Source organism: Nyctereutes procyonoides, unplaced genomic scaffold (assembly GCF_905146905.1).
Source record: "Nyctereutes procyonoides isolate TBG_1078 unplaced genomic scaffold, NYPRO_anot_genome, whole genome shotgun sequence".
Taxonomy (NCBI): Eukaryota; Metazoa; Chordata; class Mammalia; order Carnivora; family Canidae; genus Nyctereutes; species Nyctereutes procyonoides.
In genome coordinates this window covers 65,101,260-65,118,670 of record NW_026575146.1, presented here as the reverse complement: position 1 = coordinate 65,118,670, position 17,411 = coordinate 65,101,260, and the positions used below count along the sequence as shown (strand labels likewise).

General features: G+C 55.5%; 1 protein-coding gene across 3 annotated transcripts; it reads left to right on the top strand.

The window, feature by feature from the left end:
- The first annotated feature begins 2,409 nt into the window (after positions 1–2,409).
- CARD19 (caspase recruitment domain family member 19) lies at positions 2,410–15,425 on the top strand. 3 transcript variants are annotated; one of them, XM_055311496.1, is made up of 6 exons: positions 2,410–2,494; positions 12,385–12,527; positions 13,818–13,971; positions 14,561–14,620; positions 14,761–14,832; positions 15,135–15,391. In XM_055311496.1, the coding sequence occupies exons 1-6, from the start codon at positions 2,488–2,490 to the stop codon at positions 15,248–15,250; spliced, it is 552 nt and encodes a 183-aa protein (XP_055167471.1). In that variant the 5' UTR covers positions 2,410–2,487; the 3' UTR covers positions 15,251–15,391. The 3 variants fall into 3 exon arrangements, with proteins under 3 accessions (XP_055167471.1, XP_055167469.1, XP_055167470.1); XM_055311494.1 differs by having other exon boundaries at positions 14,561–14,832; positions 15,135–15,425; XM_055311495.1 differs by lacking the exons at positions 2,410–2,494; positions 12,385–12,527; positions 13,818–13,971 and having other exon boundaries at positions 14,052–14,620.
- The last annotated feature ends 1,986 nt before the right edge of the window (positions 15,426–17,411 follow it).

Sequence of the window (17,411 nt, the reverse complement as noted above, 5' to 3'; positions counted from 1 at the left end):
ATGGAGGGCCCATGAGCCTGCCCCCCCTTCACTGAATACAAGGGTGTTGACCCCTTTCTGACCTACAGGATGTCTTTATTAGGGAGATGAGCCCCCTGTGTGGTGAGCTGCCAGCATTCCTGGGTCTTACCTTTGGACCTGGCTGAGGCAGGGGCCAAGAAGAGGCCTGAATAAGGAAGGGGCACCCTGGGAGGGTCAGGGCAGGGGGGGGGGGCAGGTGCAGGCACCACCTGGGGTGTGCTTCCATGACCTTTTAAAATAGTTTATTTTCCCATCATATAAATCATGCTGTAGTGACAACTCAAAAGAACGGGAAGTCTGAGGTCAGGGCCAGTGAGTCAGGAGGTCCAGGGCAGGGGTAGCAATTTCAGGGGTCCCCACAAAGCCCTACAGGGCAGGCGATCCCTGCCCATGTGAGACCCTCAGTGCTCAGCAGGGGGGTGAGGGATCCTAGGACCCCTGCCCTGCGGGGCCACCGTGGTGGGGAGAACACCATTCTCGGGCTGGAGAGGAGGACCACCTGCCGCTCCCGGGGTGGGGGCCGGGCTACTAGATCCCTGCCCCACCGCACAGTTCGCCCAGCTCCCCAGAGGACACAGTGGGAGGGCACTGTGTGCACTGGGTGGGAGTGGGAGGAGCAGTTCGTGTGCACTGGGTGGGAGTGGGAGGAGCAGTTCGTGTGCACTGGGTGGGGACCCTGTCCCTGGGAGGCCTGTCCTCGTGAGGGACTCCAACTCTTTGTGCTTGTGTCCCACCCACCACACACGGGAGTGGCCGTGGAGGTGGAATGTTGGTGGCGCTGGCTGCAGGAGGGGAGCACTTGGGAAACCCCCGGTCCCATGCAGACCCCGCCCTCACAGCGCTTGACCTCGCTCCTAGACTGAGAAACACCCGAGAGGAAGGGGGGTGACCGTGTGCGGAACGCGGAGCAATGGGGATGCTCCTGTGGAGGGAGCACCCAGCGGCAGCTGGTGGCACGCGCCCTATCGCGCAGGTGACAGGCCAGCAGGAACCCCAGGCAGCGCCCTGACCTCCTGCCCCTGCGGTCCCTTGGCCTGGGTCTCCCAGGGAAGCCGGGCAGATCCACTCCCCGCTTTTGGGGAGAGGGCAGCTCCCATGCAGTGACCGCCAAGCCCAGCCCCAAGAGTTGGGATTTCCAGACAAGTGCACCTGTTCCCGGAGACCCCCGCGCACCCAGCAGTGCCGGGCAGTCCCGGACCCGCTCTATCCGGACAGCTGACGCACACACGGGGGAGTGCGGCCTTGGGGTGAACTCAGGGTCGGGGCCGCACCTTAGGGCGCAAACGTGGGAAGGCCAAGCCCTGTCCGCAGTGGCCACAGAGTGGCCCCTCGCTCCTTGCTGCGGGCTCTCCAACTCCATCTCCATCTCCACCTTGTAGTTGGGAGCCGCACCTGTGTGGCTGCGGCTTCCTGAGCCGGGGGAGAGCTGCCCGAGCTCACAGAGAGGGAAACAGGCTCCGGCAAGGCAAAGGCTCCTCGTCAGGGTCGCTGCCGGGCTGGCGTCCTCCGCTACCGGCAGGGTCCTCAGGAGAGGCCTGCTCCTCTCAGGCCACACTGCTAGGTCTGGCTTCTCCTCTCTATCTCCTACAGCCTGACTTGTGTGACCTGAGGTAAGTCCCTCTCTCTCTCAGTTTCCTCATTCCGGGAGAGGGGCGCAGCGAGGCGCCAGGCGAGGCGGAGCGCGGCAGCGGACTGTGCCCCCGGCGCTGAACGCCTTCTCCCGCGCGGGGCTGGAGTGGGGCGTGGCCTGGGTGGGGGCGGAGTGGGCGGAGCCACCGCGGGGCGGGGCAGCCGACTGTGCCCCCAGCGCTGAACACCTCCTCCCGGGAGAGGCCGACGCAGGGGCGAGGGCGGAGTGGGTGGAGCCACCGCGGGGCGGGGCCAACAGGTGGAGGGTGCGCCGGGGTTGGGGCGGACTCCAATGAGGGGCGGGGCTCAGGGCTGTGGCGGCGACCTCGCCGTCGCCGTCGCCGGAAGGGGCGGGGCTACAGTTGGGGCGGGGTTTAGAGTCCTGGAAAAGAACGGCGGGGCGGGACTCAGCGAGGGGCGGAGCTAAGGGCTTCTGGGTACTCCGTACCCTACGCAGGGCGAGCAAGGATCGAGACTTCGGAAGGCCTCGAAGCGGGGGGGGCGGAGCTGTGACGTTAGCGAGGGTGGGGCTCCGTGGGGGGCGGGGCCAAGGCCTCCGGACGGCGGCGTACCTGTCGCCGGAGGAGGCGGGGCTCCAGTGGGGGCGGGGCTTAGGGTCCTCGAGTTGACGCCGCCGACGCTGGGGGCGGAGCGTAACGGGAAAGGGCGGGGCTCAGTGCGGGCGGGTTGGGGCTGCGGCGGCGGCGACGCGGGACTGGGCCTGCGGGGGGGCGGGGCCTGCCGGGAAGGGGCGGGGGAACCGAGAAGAGCCGGGCGGCCGGCCGGCCGCCAACCCGACCCGCGGACCGCGACAGCGGGACGGGCCGTGCCGCCGCCATGACAGGTGAGCGCGGGCGAGCGGGGGTCCGGGATGCCCTCCCGGGACGGGCGCGGCGGCCTGCGGGCGGGGGCGGCGGTTCTCCGGGGTCCCCCTGCAGCCCCTCCAGCCTCAGCCCAGGACTCCCAGAGGGGCGCGTACCGCTGGGACGGTGCTGTGTCCCGGGACGTCCCCGGGGAACCGAGGACACAGGCTCAACCCCCCGAGGCTTTGCGCTGCGCCGGGGACCCTCACCCCTGCAGCTTCCTTCCCCGGGGACTGAGGCCCAGCCCAGCCATCCTTCCGGAGCCTGATCCCACTGGAGAACCTGCCCCCCTTGCAGCTTCCTTCCCGGGGACCAGCCATTCCCCCCCACACACACACAGCCTGATCCCACTGCAGAGTGCCCCCCCCCACTGCAACTTCCTTCCCTGGGACGGGTGCCCAGCCCAGCCATCCCCGCCCCCCCCACCCCACCCAGGCCTGTTTGGATTGGAGAGCCCACCCCCCTCCTGGTCCCAGCTGAGCAGGGGAACTTCAGTGGGGGAGACACCGGTGATGGTGATGGGTTGGCGAGGAACCCTGGACAGCGCAATCAGGGAATGTGGTTGCTCTCAGGGGTTGCTCTCTGGAGTCCCTCCAGTAGGATGTCATGGGCTGGGACCTGATGTTTTTTGGGACCACAGTATCCCACCTAGGTCAGAAGAGACCCTAGCTGCTTCCCATTCCCCTGTCATCTCCCCTAATCCTTTTTATTTGTGGCTAAGTGCCTCCCATCCAGAGTTGCTGTAGAGGGACATATAGGGTGTCCTCTATGTGGAGAAGGAAATAAAGCCTCAGGTTAGATGAGTGCCAAGCCCCAGGCTGCCGGGGTAGTCAGTGGCAGAGGCAGAACAAGACCTGTGTCCTCCCCAGGGCCCCAGAAGGTCCTGTGGGGGACTCCCCTCCTGCCCCTTTCTCACAGCCAAGTCTGAGTGCCAAGCCTCTAGAGATCCCTCCTGTCACAGCCTGTCGCTTCTGAAATGGGGAACTGAGGCCCCGAAAGTGCAGACCCAGTGCAGTGAGATGGACTGTGCTTGCGGGGCTGCAGGGATGAAGTCCCTGGCTCACTGACCCTGTGCACTGTCGGGGCACCTGCCTTGTGCCGGTCCTGGGGCCTCCATGACAGGTTGCAGGATGAGCATTTGGACCTGATGAGTCTGCCCAGGCCAGTGCTAGCCAGCTGTCACTACATCTGTTCCTGTTCCTGTGGAACCAGGCCCTGCCTTGTGGGGTGCTGGGGACTGAGCCCTCTCAGCTCCACGCCTGAGGCCAGGTCCAGCCCTGAAACAGGAGGGGATTCTGAGAGGGACAGGAGCCAGTGGAGCCCAGCAAGGGCTCTGCAGGGGAGGACAGTGAGCTGAGCACGACATGGTGCGGGGAGAAACCACAGGACAGGTGTTCCCATCCTTGCATGGGGTCCCAGGCAGGATGGTGCCAATAGGGGCTGCCCTGCAGGATGGCTCAGTGGCCTGGGGTAAGGCAGCTCCCACAGGACCTTGAGTGCCAGGCAGGGGTAAGGGGTTGGGGTCTGTGGTCTTAGCACCAACTGGGTAAGAAGGTAGGGGAGGTGGGGCTTGGCCAAAGAAGCTAGCAAAGTCCTGCTGGGTTTTGTGTCAGAGCATTCCCCTCTATCCTTGAACACTGTCTGGGACTGTTGATCAGTGCCTGGGACCAGAGCCATTTCGTTTTCCTGTGCTTTTTCGTTCCTGGGTGTGGCCCTCCGGGTGTGGTTCGCACGCACAGCTTCTAGCCACCACAGAAAGCTTCAGCCCCAGGCTGTGCCACCATGTCAGGTGACTCACACTTTCCCCAATAGACTTCTCTTTGCTTGGGCTGCAGCATGAGGAGCCGCCACAGCGTCTACCCCTTAGTCCACCCATAGCCCTGGGCCATTCATTCCAGCACTCTTTAGTGAGCTCCTGCTGTGTGCCTGCCCTGTGCACACACTGCAGAGACAGCACTGGGCAGAAGAACCTGCAGCCAGGCCAGGAGCAGACTTGATGCAGCTAACTGTACAGTTAACTACTATGTTAATTACACAAGTGGGGAGTCTGGATGTCAAGAGGTTGCCACAAAGCTGTGCATGGGTCCAGCCTCCATCCATCTTCACTCCCTCACTGGCTGAGGTCTTCGGCAGGTGCTGTATCTCTTTGCCATGTTTTAGTGTCCCCATCCACAAACAGGGGTGGTGGTCTTGCAGGAGTTGCAGAGCTACTGGAAGATGGAGATGATCTGTACGCATAGAGCCTACAGAATGGCTGGTCCTGGGGCATGTGCCATGAACTGTGGCCACTGTTCTTGCCTCTTGAGTCAGAGAGGCTACAAGTGGTGAAGCCAGATGACCAGGGTGGTCCTTCCCATTGTGACCATGTGGGTCTTCTGGTGGCCCTGCGGGTAGCTTCCTCAGCACGGTGGGGCTGCTGATGAGTCTGTCTTCCAGGTAGACTTTCAGGGCCCGGAAAGATTCAGAGGTTCGAAATGCATATTTTTGAGGGAGAAAGACCAGCCAGGAGGAGATGGCAGTAGGAGAGAGAGATGAGTTGGCCCCATGATGTGACCCCATTTAAAAAATTTTTTAATTAATTAATTAATTTGTTTATTTATTTAATTTTTATTTATTTATGATAGTCACACACACACACACACACACAGAGAAAGAGAGAGAGAGAGAGAGAGGCAGAGACACAGGCAGAGGGAGAAGCAGGCTCCATGCACCGGGAGCCCGACATGGGACTCGATCCTGGGTCTCCAGGATCGCGCCCTGGGCCAAAGCAGCCAAACCGCTGCGCCACCCAGGGATCCCAAAATTTATTTTAAAAGAGACACGCACAGAGAGGCAGAGACACAGGCAGAGAGAGAAGCAGGCCCCTTGCGGTGAGCTCAACGTGGGACTCGATCCCGGGACCTGGGATCACAACTTGAGCCAAAGGCAGGCATTCAACCATTGAGCCACCCGGGTACCCCGATGTCACCCTATTTTAAAAAATCAACTTTACTGAGATTATTTACTAACAACAGGTACACTTATTTTAAATTAATAATTTTAAATTTTTTGACAAATTTATGCATCCATGGAAATACCAACCCAGACCCAATGAAGTCAAACATTTCTATCACTCCAGAAAGTTCCTTCATGCTCCTTCCCAGGCAATGCCACTGGACCCAAGGATTCATTTGCTATCTGTCCTTTCCTTTTTTTTTTCTTTAAAATTTAGCCATGGATTTTCAAAGTAGGATTTCTCTTTAATATGTTTTATTTTTAGAGTTATTTTAGTGTACAGAAAATTGAGCAGTTGGTATAGAGGGTCCCATACTCCTCCCCAAACCCACTTTCCTTTATTAATAATATCTTGCACTGATGTGATATATCTGTTACACGCAATGACCACTGTCAATACGTTATTACTAACTAAAGCCCATAGTTTACATTATAGTTCACTTCTGTGTTGTGCACTCTATGACTTTTGAAAAGGGCGTAGTGTCCTGTAGACCCCCCCATTACAGTGTCACTCAGAGTGGTTCCACTGCCCTAAAATTCCCCTGGGCTCTACCCCTTCATCACCTGTTCTCGCCTCAGCCCTGGCAGATCTTTCTACGATCTCCATAGTTTCACATTTTCTGGAATATCGTATAGTTAGTATGTTAACTTTGCAGACTGGCTTCTTTCCCTTAACGATATGCATTCAAGATTCCTCCCTGCCTAAAAAAAAAAAAAGTTTCCTCCTTGCCTTTTTGTGACTCCAAAGATCTTTTCTTTTATCCCTGAATTTTATTTCCTTGTAAAACTGATTAAACAGAGCCACTGTACAATTATGCATTCACCTGTGTGTGTGCTAAAACGTACATAGTTTACCGTGTTAACCATTTCAGTGGCATGACATACATGCATCGCGTTGTGAAACCATCAGTACTGTCTGCTTCCAGAACTTGGTCATCACCCGGGGAAAGCTGTCCCTGTACCCAGCAACTCCCTTTCTCCCCTGCCCCCAGCCTCCGGCTCTCTCTATAATTTGCCGTTCTGTATATTTCATATAAGTGAAATCATGTAATATTTGTCCTTTTGAGTCCTTGTTTCACATAGCACGTTTTCAGGGGTCACCATGTTGTAACGTCTGTGCCAAGTTTCCTCCCTCTGTGCCTGTGGAATGTTCTACAGGGTGCGTTTATGCATCCGTCTGTACGAGGACTCCGGGGTTGTTTCTGCTTGTTGGCTGCTGTGAGTAAAGCCACCCTGAATGTCAGGCAGGTCAGCGAGTCCCTGCTCTCAGTCCTGCGATGAGCGTGTGCCAGGAGGGGCTTGCTGGGTCCAGGGGTAAGTCCGCGTTTGACTTTCCTGTTCTCTGCAGGGGTGGCATCGTTAGTCCCCCAGCGCTTGCTTAGGGTTCAAGGTGTCCCCGTGTGTGTCCCACTCTCTGCGTTCCTGTTTGTATGTGACTACATGTGAGCACCCGCTCCCGAGTGTGAAGTGTTTTCTCATTGTAGTTTTCTCTGCGTTTCCCTTGTGACGAGTGGCTGTGAGCATCTTGGCATGCTCTCCAGAGTCCTGGATGTCTTCTTCACAGAAGTGCCTTGTCAAGTCCTTTGCCCATTTTTGAATTGTGTCACATATGGGTTTTTGTTGTTATGGAATGATAGGAGTTCTTTTTACATTCTGGGTATTGCCCTTATCTGATGTATGCTTTGCAAATATTTTCTCCCATCCTGTGCATTGCCTTTCTCCACACACAGGCCTACCCACTCAGAATAGGGTTTCCTTCTGGACTCTATTTTATTCTGTTGGTCTGTATGTCTGTCCTTATGCCAGTGTCACAGTGTTTTGATAGTTGTAGCTTTGTTGTAAGTTTTAAAACCAGTGTGAGTCTTCCAACTTTGTTCTTTTTTTTCAGGATGGTTTTGGCTATAAAGGTTCCTTTTAGGATGAAAACCAACAAACATCATTGGAGTTTGGATAGGAATTACATTGACTCTGTAGATCACTTTGGGAGTATTGTCATCTTCACACCATTAAATCTTCCAGATCCGTGAACAGAGGGTATATTTCCATTTATTTTTGTATCTTTTTAAATTTCTTTCAGTGATGTTTTGAGTTTTCAGTGTTTTCAGTACAAGTCTTTAACCTCCTTGGTTAAATTTATTCCTAAGTATTGTGTTCTTTTTGATACCATTGTAAATAGAATTGTTTTCTTACCTTTCTTTTTGGGTTGTTCATTGTCAGTGTATAGAGATGGAACTGATTTTCATGTATTGATTTTGTATCTTATAGCTTTGCTGAATTTGTTGATTGATTTTGACCTTTAAGATTTTCTATATATAAAATCATGTCATCTGCAAAAAGAGATAATATTACTTCTTCCTTTTCATTTGAATACATTTTATTTCCCTTTTTTGTTTGATTGCGCTGGCTGGAACTCCCAGTGCAACTTTGAATAGGAATGACGAGGGTGGGCATCTTGCTTGGCAGGATTCTCTGGTCATAGGGGAAGTCCTTCAGTCTTCCCACACTGAGTATGATCTTTGCTGTGGGCTTGTCATATATGACCTTCCTCATGTTGAGGAAATTTTCTTCTATTCTTAATTTTTGGAAAATTTTTTTTCTTTATTTTCTTTATTTTTTAAAAGACTTTTATTTATTTGACAGAGAGCACACAAGGAAGGGGAGGGGCACAGGCAGAGGGAGAGGCAGACTTCCCACTTAGCAGGGAGCCCGACCTGGAGCTCAACCCCGGGACCCCAAGATCATGATCTGAGCCGAAGGCAAATGCTTAAGTGGCTGAGCCACCTAGGTTCCCTGAAAGGTTTTTTCTTTTCTTTTCTTTTCTTTTCTTTTCTTTTCTTTTCTTTTCTTTTCTTTTCTTTTCTTTTCTTTTCTTTGTTTCTTTTCTTTTCTTTTCTTTTCTTTTTTTTTAAGATTTTGTTTATTTATTCATGAGAGACACAGAGAGAGAGGCAGAGACACAGGCAGAGGGAGAAGCAGGCTCCATGCGGGGAGCCAGATGTGGGACTCGATCCCAGGACCCCAGCATCACGACCTGAGTTGGAGGCAGACACTCAGCTGAGCCACCCAGGCGTCCCTAACGTTTTATCTTTAATCAAGAAAGGGTAGGTAAATCTAGGGGGATCCCTAGATGCCCTTTCTGCATCGCTTGAGATGATTGTGATGTGTGTGTGTTTTAGTTCATTCTATTAACGTAATATGGATGGATTATCACATGTTGAAACATCCTGGTATTCTGGGGTATGATCCTTTTAGTATGCTGTTGAATTCAGGTTACTAGTGTTTTGTTGAGGATTTTGGCATCAGTGTTTATAGGAGATATTGGTTGTAGTATACTTGTCTTGTATTAGGGTGATGCTGTCCTCATGGGATGAGTTAGGAAGTATTCTTTCTGTTTTTTGGAAGAATTGAACTATTAGTATTTAAATGTTTGGTAGAATTCACCAGTGGAGCCATCGGTTGCTGGGCTTTTATTTGTTAGGATAGTGTTGATTAATAATTTAATTTCCTCACTAGTTAGAGGTCCATTCAGATTTGTCTATATTTGTGTCTTGCTTTGGTACATTGTGTGTTTTTAGGAATTTGTCCACTTCATCTCATTTGTCAAATTTGTTGGGTTACAAATTTTCATAGTATTCTATTGTAATCCTTTTTATTTCTGTAAAATTGGTAGTCCTGTCCCTACTCTTATTTCTTATATTATTAGTAACTTGAGTCTAGCTCACAGTTTGTGAGTTTGTTGATCTTTCCAAAGAACCAACTTTTGATTTTGTTGTTCTATTTTCCATTGGATTTATCTTTGCTCTAATCTTTATTGTTTCTTCCCTTCTGGTATTTTGGGTCTAGTTTGCTCTTCCCTTCCTGCTTCCTTCAGGTGTAACAGGTAGATTGTTGATCTGAGATCTCTCTTCTGTTGTAAAGTGTATACAGCGTAAATGTCTTCCTCCGAACTGCTTTCATGGCATCTTGTAAGTTTTGGTGTTTTGTATTTATATTTTCATTTGTCTCAGGGTATTTTCTAATTTCCCTTGGGATTTCTTCTTTGATCCATTCATTGTTTCATTTTCACATAATTGTGCATTTTCTAGTTTTCCTTCTGTTACTGATTTCTGGCTTTATTCCATGTGATCAGAAAACACCCTTTGTATGATTTCAGTCTTTTAAAATATGACTTCTTTTGTAGCCAAACTTGTTTTGTGGTCTTTCCTGGAGTGTTCTGTGTGTGCTTGAGGAGAGGGCATACAGGCCCACCTCAGAGTTCTTGTGGGTTTGGTTCCAGTCAGTAAATAATAAAGCAAATATTGCAGTCACACGAGTCTAGTGAATTTCTTGGTTTCCCAGTGCATATAAAAGTTGCATCTACACTATATTGTGATCTCTCAAGGGCACAGTAGCATGTCTGACAATGTACATACCCTAATTAAAAATATTTTATTGCTAAAAAATGCTACCAATCATCTGAGTTTTCAGTGAGTCATAATCACTAATTGCAGATCACCGTTAACACTTATAATGATAATGAAAAGGTTTGAAGTAAGGTTTGAAGAATGAAAAGTTCGAATTGTGAGAATTATCAGAATGTGACACAAAGACACAAAGACATGACAAACAGGTGACGTTGGAAAAGTGGCGGCTGTAGACTCGCTCCACGCAGGGTTGGCACAGACCTTCAGTTTGTAGGAACACAGTGTGTGCGAAGCCCAGTTAGATGGGATGTGCTTGTGCTGTTGGGTGGACTGTCTGTGTGCATGTGTGTGCGTATATGTGTGCATGTGTGAGTGTGAGTGTTTACAGCACAGCCCATACCTGCAGTTCCCTTGCTGTTCTGACTGTTCCTGGAAGTGGGGTACTGACGGCTCTGCTGTTATTATTCATTATTACTAAACTTTTACTATTATTTGGGGGCTCTGATAGCTGGCACCTGTTTTAGATCTTGAATTGACCCTTATATTGACACGTGATATACTTCCTGTCTCTCGTCTTTGGGACAGAGTCTCTCTTGTCCTATTTGTGCAGCCGCCCCTGCTCCTTGGGCAGCTATTTGCCCAGCCCCTGTTCCCCTCTTCTCACTCTCGGCCCCTGGGCGTCTTTGGGCTAGAGTCTTTTGGGGACAGCATATAGTTGAATCATACTTATTTTAATCCAGAGGAAAAAAGCTCTACTTCCCTCTATTCCTGCCCCCAGCACTCACCCTCCCGAGGCCCCCTGATGCTTGTGCTCACCAGGTATGTGGTTCTGCCTCCCACAGAGTAGTTAGTTCTCTGACACCCACTGTGAGTCTCATGGTTCAACTCACTTCTGATGCATCAAGTCCTACCTGTTGGGGGCTCAGTGCTGCTGCTTCTGACTGAGTGGCTGTAAATTGAGGGTCCCATGACCCCCATTTCTGGTGCAGTTATTTATTCAGCTCACAGAACCTGGGAGCTGGTTCCACATACTATTGCCAGTATGACAGAGGGTATTTCAAAGGACACAAGTGAACATCCACATGGAAGAGAAGCTTAGGGCACAGGCCATGGGAGGGGCGCAGAGCTTCCATGCTCCTTCCACAGGGCCAGGCAGACCACCTTCCCAGCGCCCCATGCACTCAGCAACCAAGCTCTTCAGGCTCCTTCCTGTGGCTTGGTACGCGGGTTGTTTTAGGCACAATCGATGAAACCACTGCCCTTGGTGACTGATTCAGTCTCAGCCCCGCTCCCCTCCTGGAGGCCGGGTCCAGGGGACAGAAAAGCTCCAGGCCTCTAACCATGTGCTTAGCTTCACCGGATAGCAGCTCCCATCCTGTGGTTCTTCAGGGGCTTTGGGAGTCTCCGCCCATTGCCATGAAGTCACATGAGGCTGAAAGGGGCTTGTTAGAAACAGCAAAGCCACCTTCCCCTTCACATCTCCTCACTTAGGACATCCCCAGGCTCGTGGGAGCTCTGGACCAGGAATTGGGATGAAGATCAAGAGAGTAGTCCCTACTTTAAATCACAACACCACAAATCCATTTTGCCGATCTGTGTCTTTAATCTGTTTACATCTAAATACATACTGTAATGACTGATAATAACTTGTTTCTGCCTTTTTGCTATTTGTTTTCTGAGGTCTGTAGCATTTTTGTCTTTTGTGGTTAGTCGACTTTTTCTAGTAGCACATTCTGATTCCCTTTTGTCTGTATCCCGTGGATATTTTCTTTGTGGTGACCCTGAGTATTGCACACAATATAACCATCGAATTGACTTGATGCTGAGTTAATTCCAGTCACACACAGGCGCCTGGCCCCGGTCCGCGGACACGTACGCCAGGCTGCCACGGGGTGGAGGTGAGGGTGGGGGTGAAGGTAGTTGATGCTGTGGAATCACACTCCCCCTGGGGGATTCTATGTCCCCACCAGCCACAAACACCACAAACCCACCCCTGGTTGTTAAAGGCCTGTTGTTCTGAAGAACATTCTTAACAAGGAAGAAAGTGCACTGTGATGCTTTAGTGATGGTCCTGGAAGAAGAACAGTGGGGAGAGCACCCCCAGCCCCCGGGTGGGCACCCCGCTGTGCTGCAGCGGCTTCTCAGGGCCTTGCAAGAAGCGCTGTCCCGTGGCCATGCCGACACAGGCTGCCCTGTCTTCTCCAGTGAGCTCTGTGGCATAGAGAGCAGCTGGAGCCTCCACTCTGCCTCTGAGCCCAGGGGGTCATTCCAGTGCACTGGCGCCCACCATCTCTAGTGCGGGGAGGGCAGGACGGGGGTTCCGGGCTGTGCATCTTGCACTTGGGCGGGAGGTCAGCAGTTGTTAGGCTGCTTACAGCTGATGTGCCTCTGGGGGCCACAGTGTGTGTGGTGTGGGGGCCTGCTGCTCACTCCCCAGCCCTGCTGGTCATGCCCTCTGCCCTCTGCCGTTTCAGAGCAGACCTACTGTGACCGCCTGGTCCAGGACACACCTTTCCTCCTGGGCCGGGGACGCCTCAGTGAACAGCAGGTGGACAGGATCATCCTGCAGCTAAATCGCTACTACCCCCAGATCCTCAGCAACAAGGATGCACAGAAGGTAGTGGTGGGGGCTGGCACGTCCCATTCCACCCACTCTGGGCTGGGAGAAGACGGGAGGTGGAAGCCTGGCTCTCGCAGTTACCTTGGGCCCAGAGCATCAGCTCTGCCAGCCTCTATGTCTCCTGTCATGGGGACCTGCCGGTGGCCCTCCAGAGATGCCAGGGGCACCACAGGCCATGGGGCAGCCAATGCATCCAACGGGCCTGGGGCCAGCCAGGCTCTACCCCACTGCCGCAGGGTCTGCACCCTGCCTCCTGCAGAGGTTCAAGGATGGACAGACTTTTGAGGACACCGAGGGAGGCTGGGTGCCGCTGCCTGTGCCACCCGTTCTCTGAATTCCCCACAGGGCCAGGGCCTTAGGGTGCAGGGCCCTCCAGCAGAGGAGGGACTGAGTAAGCCCTGCTCTTGGAGCTGCAGCTCCTGCCCTGGTGCAGGGTGATGGGGTTTGTGTGTGGGGCTGTCCGCAGGGTTGGGGCCTCTCCTGGGCACAGCGAGCTTGATCCCAGCACAGCCAGCATCTCCATGGGCCCTGCGCCGGCTCAGAACTTCAGTTATGAGGGGCAGTAAGTTAAAAGTATGGGTCAAATGTATGCCTTTTATTGTACTTAAAAGTCTAAGATACATTTGTTGTATAAAAAATTGAAAAGTTTGAGATGTTTAAGATGTTTATACAAGAAAAGGGAGACTCTTGCGTGTATACACCCACGCTGTTCCGTTCCTCATAGTTTCCATGGCTCCTGCCCTGTGCTTCCTGTGGCCTTGGATTTCTGGTTCAACTCTGGTTCCAAGGGGGAATGATCCACTGCCACCAGGTGGCAGCACCAGGCCACAGCTTTTAGGTTCTGGGGCTCCAAGTGCCTGGTGCGCTGACCTTTAGAACCACACGTTTCTCCATGCAACACATCAAAAGAACTTGTTTTTATCTGTCCAACCCTTGGGTGTTAAAAACTTGGATCACATTCCTGTAGACTGTACAAGTTATTTCCTTATGCGATCACTCGTCCCTTGTGCTGTCACCTCATTGGTTCCCCATAAGGACCCTACCATTTGGGTTTTATTATATCCTTTTTACAGGTGAGGAAACAATCGTGGGGTGAAGTGACGTGCCAGAGTCACACTGCGAGCCATTAGATCCTAACAGTTGGAATAAATCCCCACTGTCCTTGCTGTGTCCCGGCCTCCGCAGGGAGAGAGTGCGGGACCGTGGCTGTGCTGTGACCCCAGCACTGCCTGAGGCCCCCCAGGCCCTGTCCCCCACTGACCGCCCCTGCATCCTTCCCGCCCTCAGTTCCGGAACCCCAAGGCATCGGTGCGCGTGCGGCTCTGCGACCTCCTGGGCCATCTGCAGCGGAGCGGCGAGCGGGACTGCCAGGAGTTCTACCGGGCCCTGTACATCCACGCGCAGCCCCTGCACGGCCTGCTGCCCAGCCGCCTCGCCCCGCGTACGTGCACCACCGACCTCGTGCCTGTGTCTCCATGGGTCCCGCCACCGCTCCGCACCCTCCGGCGGCGCACCTAGGGCCTCAGGCTGGTGCTAGCCTGGAGGGACGGTCCCCGCCCCAGCGCCCAGGTGGCGGCTTAGTCCTGGGGTCCCCCTGGTCCCCTGCAGGAGGGGCTGCTGTCCGCCGTCGTCTGATGTGCAGCCAGAGGGACGGAGGGGCCCCACCGCTGGGTGTGGGTCACGCACCCAGGCGTCCTCCTGGGCCATGGGGAGAGCGCGCTCCCAGCCCCGGGCGGGGGCGGGGGCGGGGGGTGGGGTAGACAGCAGTTCCAGGGGGACAGGTGCCTGCCCCCGAGAACGATGGCCCCGCCCGCGGCCCCCGGGTCTCAGGAAGTGGACAGAAGACGCGAAAGTCAAGGTCCCCTCTGCGGTGCTGACCCCTGAAGCCTGGCCCGGAAGGCTGGGTACTCACTGCCGGGTGCTCACATCCGGGTCTCGCCCCCACCCCCACGGTTGGGGATGGGCCCCCCCTGTGGGCGGGACGAACGCTTGCCCCGCCCCGCTAACCTGCCCCACCGTCTTGTTTCCAGAGCATTCCGATTGCACAGACCTAGACTCAGGCGCCATGGGCCACGAGCTCAGTGACAGGGGTAACCGCCTCCTCCTGTTCTCTCTCACCCCCTCCCCACCTCCCCCCGCTCCGGCTCGGGGCTGCTCCTTCGCTCCCTCTGCATGGGCCCCGGGGTGCTTGCTGGGCGCCCCCAGGTCCACAAGCCGCCTGTCTCCCCAGGACCCGTGGCCTTCCTGGCCTGCCTCGGCCTGGCTGCGGGGCTGGCGCTCCTCGTCTACTGCTGCCCTGCAGGTGGGTGCCGCCTGGCCTCTGCGTGCCTCAGTTTCCTTGCCTGCGCAGTACAGGGCGGGGCCGGGGGGCCGGGGTGGGGGGGGCGGCCGTGGGCGGGGAGGGGCGGGCCTCGGGGGAGGCGGGCGCAGGGGGACTGGAGTAGGACCCCTGCCTGTGGCCCCTACGACCCCCCCCCCCCCCCCCCCCCCGTGCAGGACCTTTCTCAGCTGAGCGTGGGGGGCCACCAGGCAGGGCCCTCGTGTCGCTGGGCTATTCCGCCTGGGGACGCCTGGGCCGGTTTCTGAGGCCGCCTTGCCTCCCAGACCCCAAGGTGCTGCCGGGGGCCCGGCGCGTCCTGGGCTTCTCGCCCGTCATCGTGGACAGGCACGTCAGCCGCTTCCTGCTGGCCTTCCTCACGGACGCCCCGGGGGCGCTCTGACTCCCCCTCCACGCGGGAGATGGCCCCGCCGGCCGCCACTTCTTTTCTAAATGCTTGTTTTTCACTATTTATACTTTTTAAAGAAAGTTATCTTCGCCTAACAAAGGTGTTCGACATTAAATGTTGGAGCCTTGTCACTTCTCTCAGGAATGTTTTCTAGATGATTCCCACCAAGACCCCGTGGCCCCTCCGGTGGGGGTGGTGGAGCCTGGGGGTGCCTGGGCACCCCCGCCCACCACGTTCCTTGTCCCCCCACAGGTCCTCTCCAGGCTGCCCTTCCCACTTCCAGCTCCCACCCCCGTGGTGTGCACCCATCCCTGCAAACGTGGCTGCCACGGTGCCCCATCCCTGCCATTCCCACCGTCCACCCCACCAGTGTCCTCGTGTGTCCCCCCGGGTGGGGCTGCACCCACATCTCCTGAAGAGGAAACAGGAAGGGGGCCCAGCCTTCCCTGCAGCCCTCTGCCCCTCCGTGGTGTGTCCCCATCAAGGTCCCGGCCACACCTGGCCTTGCCAGCCCTGTGTTGGGAGGGGAGGCCGTCCCCACCGGGAGGCAAGGACCTGGCCTTGTGGGGTCCACTGGGCCCATCTATGACCACAAGCTGGAAATGAGCATGAGATCCTGTCCCAGATTCTAGGCAGGGTCTTGGAGGAGAACAGTCCACAGAACCTTTAGAGATGAAACCGTCATTGTGCCATCTGAGGTCCTGGCCCCTGGCTCCTCACCCCCCCACACACACCCCGAACACCCCCACACCCCTGCAGCCTGGGGTTTGATGGCACCAGACACCTCATCCTCAGTGTTGGGACACAGGCCTGGCCCCTCAACCAGGATGTCTACATCCCTGTCTCACCTGTCAGCCTCAGGTTCAGGATCCCAACATGGAAACTAACCTTGTGGACACGGGAAGGCAAATGTGCAAGTCCCTTGGCATTGGGCATTAGCCCTGAGGGCCCTGGGAGCCCCCAGAGACCCCAGCTCTGGGCCGTGCCCTCCTGCCAGCCACCCTCATAGCATTGCACCCCCTCCGGCGTCCTGTCACCACCTGTTACCGCCGCCAAGGTGGGGCTTGCACCCGCCCTCCCCCGCACACCACATGTGCTAATGGATGCTTCCCCATCAGCGCCTCCCCCACAGCATCCTGGGGAAACAGAAACATATCTGTCAGCCCAGGTTCCCCCAGGATGTTTTTGGAGACATGGGCAGGCCCGGTGGAGGCAAACGGCCTGGAGCAGGGGGAGCTACCCTTAGCTCAGGGCCTACCTCCCCCACCCCCACTGCCCCCTCCTGCCTCCGCCCCACGGGCCTTGCTGTGCCTGCAAGCTCAGCCTCTGCTGGCCTGTGTGCTTGTGCGCTGGGGGCCCCTGGGAGCTCCCCGGACAGCGCCGCCCGGTCGGTCACATGCTCGGTCACATGCTCGCCACCGCTTCTCGGTGAGCTTGCCCGGTGGTGGCAGGGAGCGGGGGACGGGGTGTCTGGGTCACCTGCGGGGACGCAGATAGGGGGCTGCCTGTGCTCCACGGTGAGCCCGCGCGGCAAGGTGGGGAGTTGTGAGCCTGCTGGTTCCCCAGAGTCCCTCCGCAGGCCAGGCAGGGCTGGAGACGTGCGTCCTTCCAGAACCAGGCCCCAGGGCTGTGCCCCTGCTCCCAGCACCACCAAGGCTGCCTGCCAGTGGGGCGTTCCCTGCTTCGCCCTGGCCTCGAGTGCAGCCCACCCCTGAGGCTCAGGCTGCTGTGTGTGGTCTGCAGCCCCCGCCCATCGTGAGGGGGCAAGATGCCCATTCCTGGAGTCAGTTTCCTCCTGGGCAGGCACCCTGGGGTGCTCTCCATGTCAGACCTACTCTCAGACACAGCTGGGAAGAGGTGATGGGCACACCCTGGTGAAGGGGACAGACGCCTGGGTAATGGTGGTGGATGCTCCCAGGTGAAGACACCCTGGGAAAGAAAAATGAGGCCGCTCCGTGTCGGTGCAGACATGGCTGCCCCCAGGAGGGGAAGAGAAGTTTCCAGCGTGTTCTAAGTTCAGCTGGTGACCCCTGTGCTCTGAACGTTTGTGTCGCTCCAAAACCCACAATATTGAAACCTAACTTCCAAGGGGATGATGGTAGGGGTGAGGCCTTTGGGGGGTAATTGGATCATGAGGGTAGAGCCCAGGATGGGA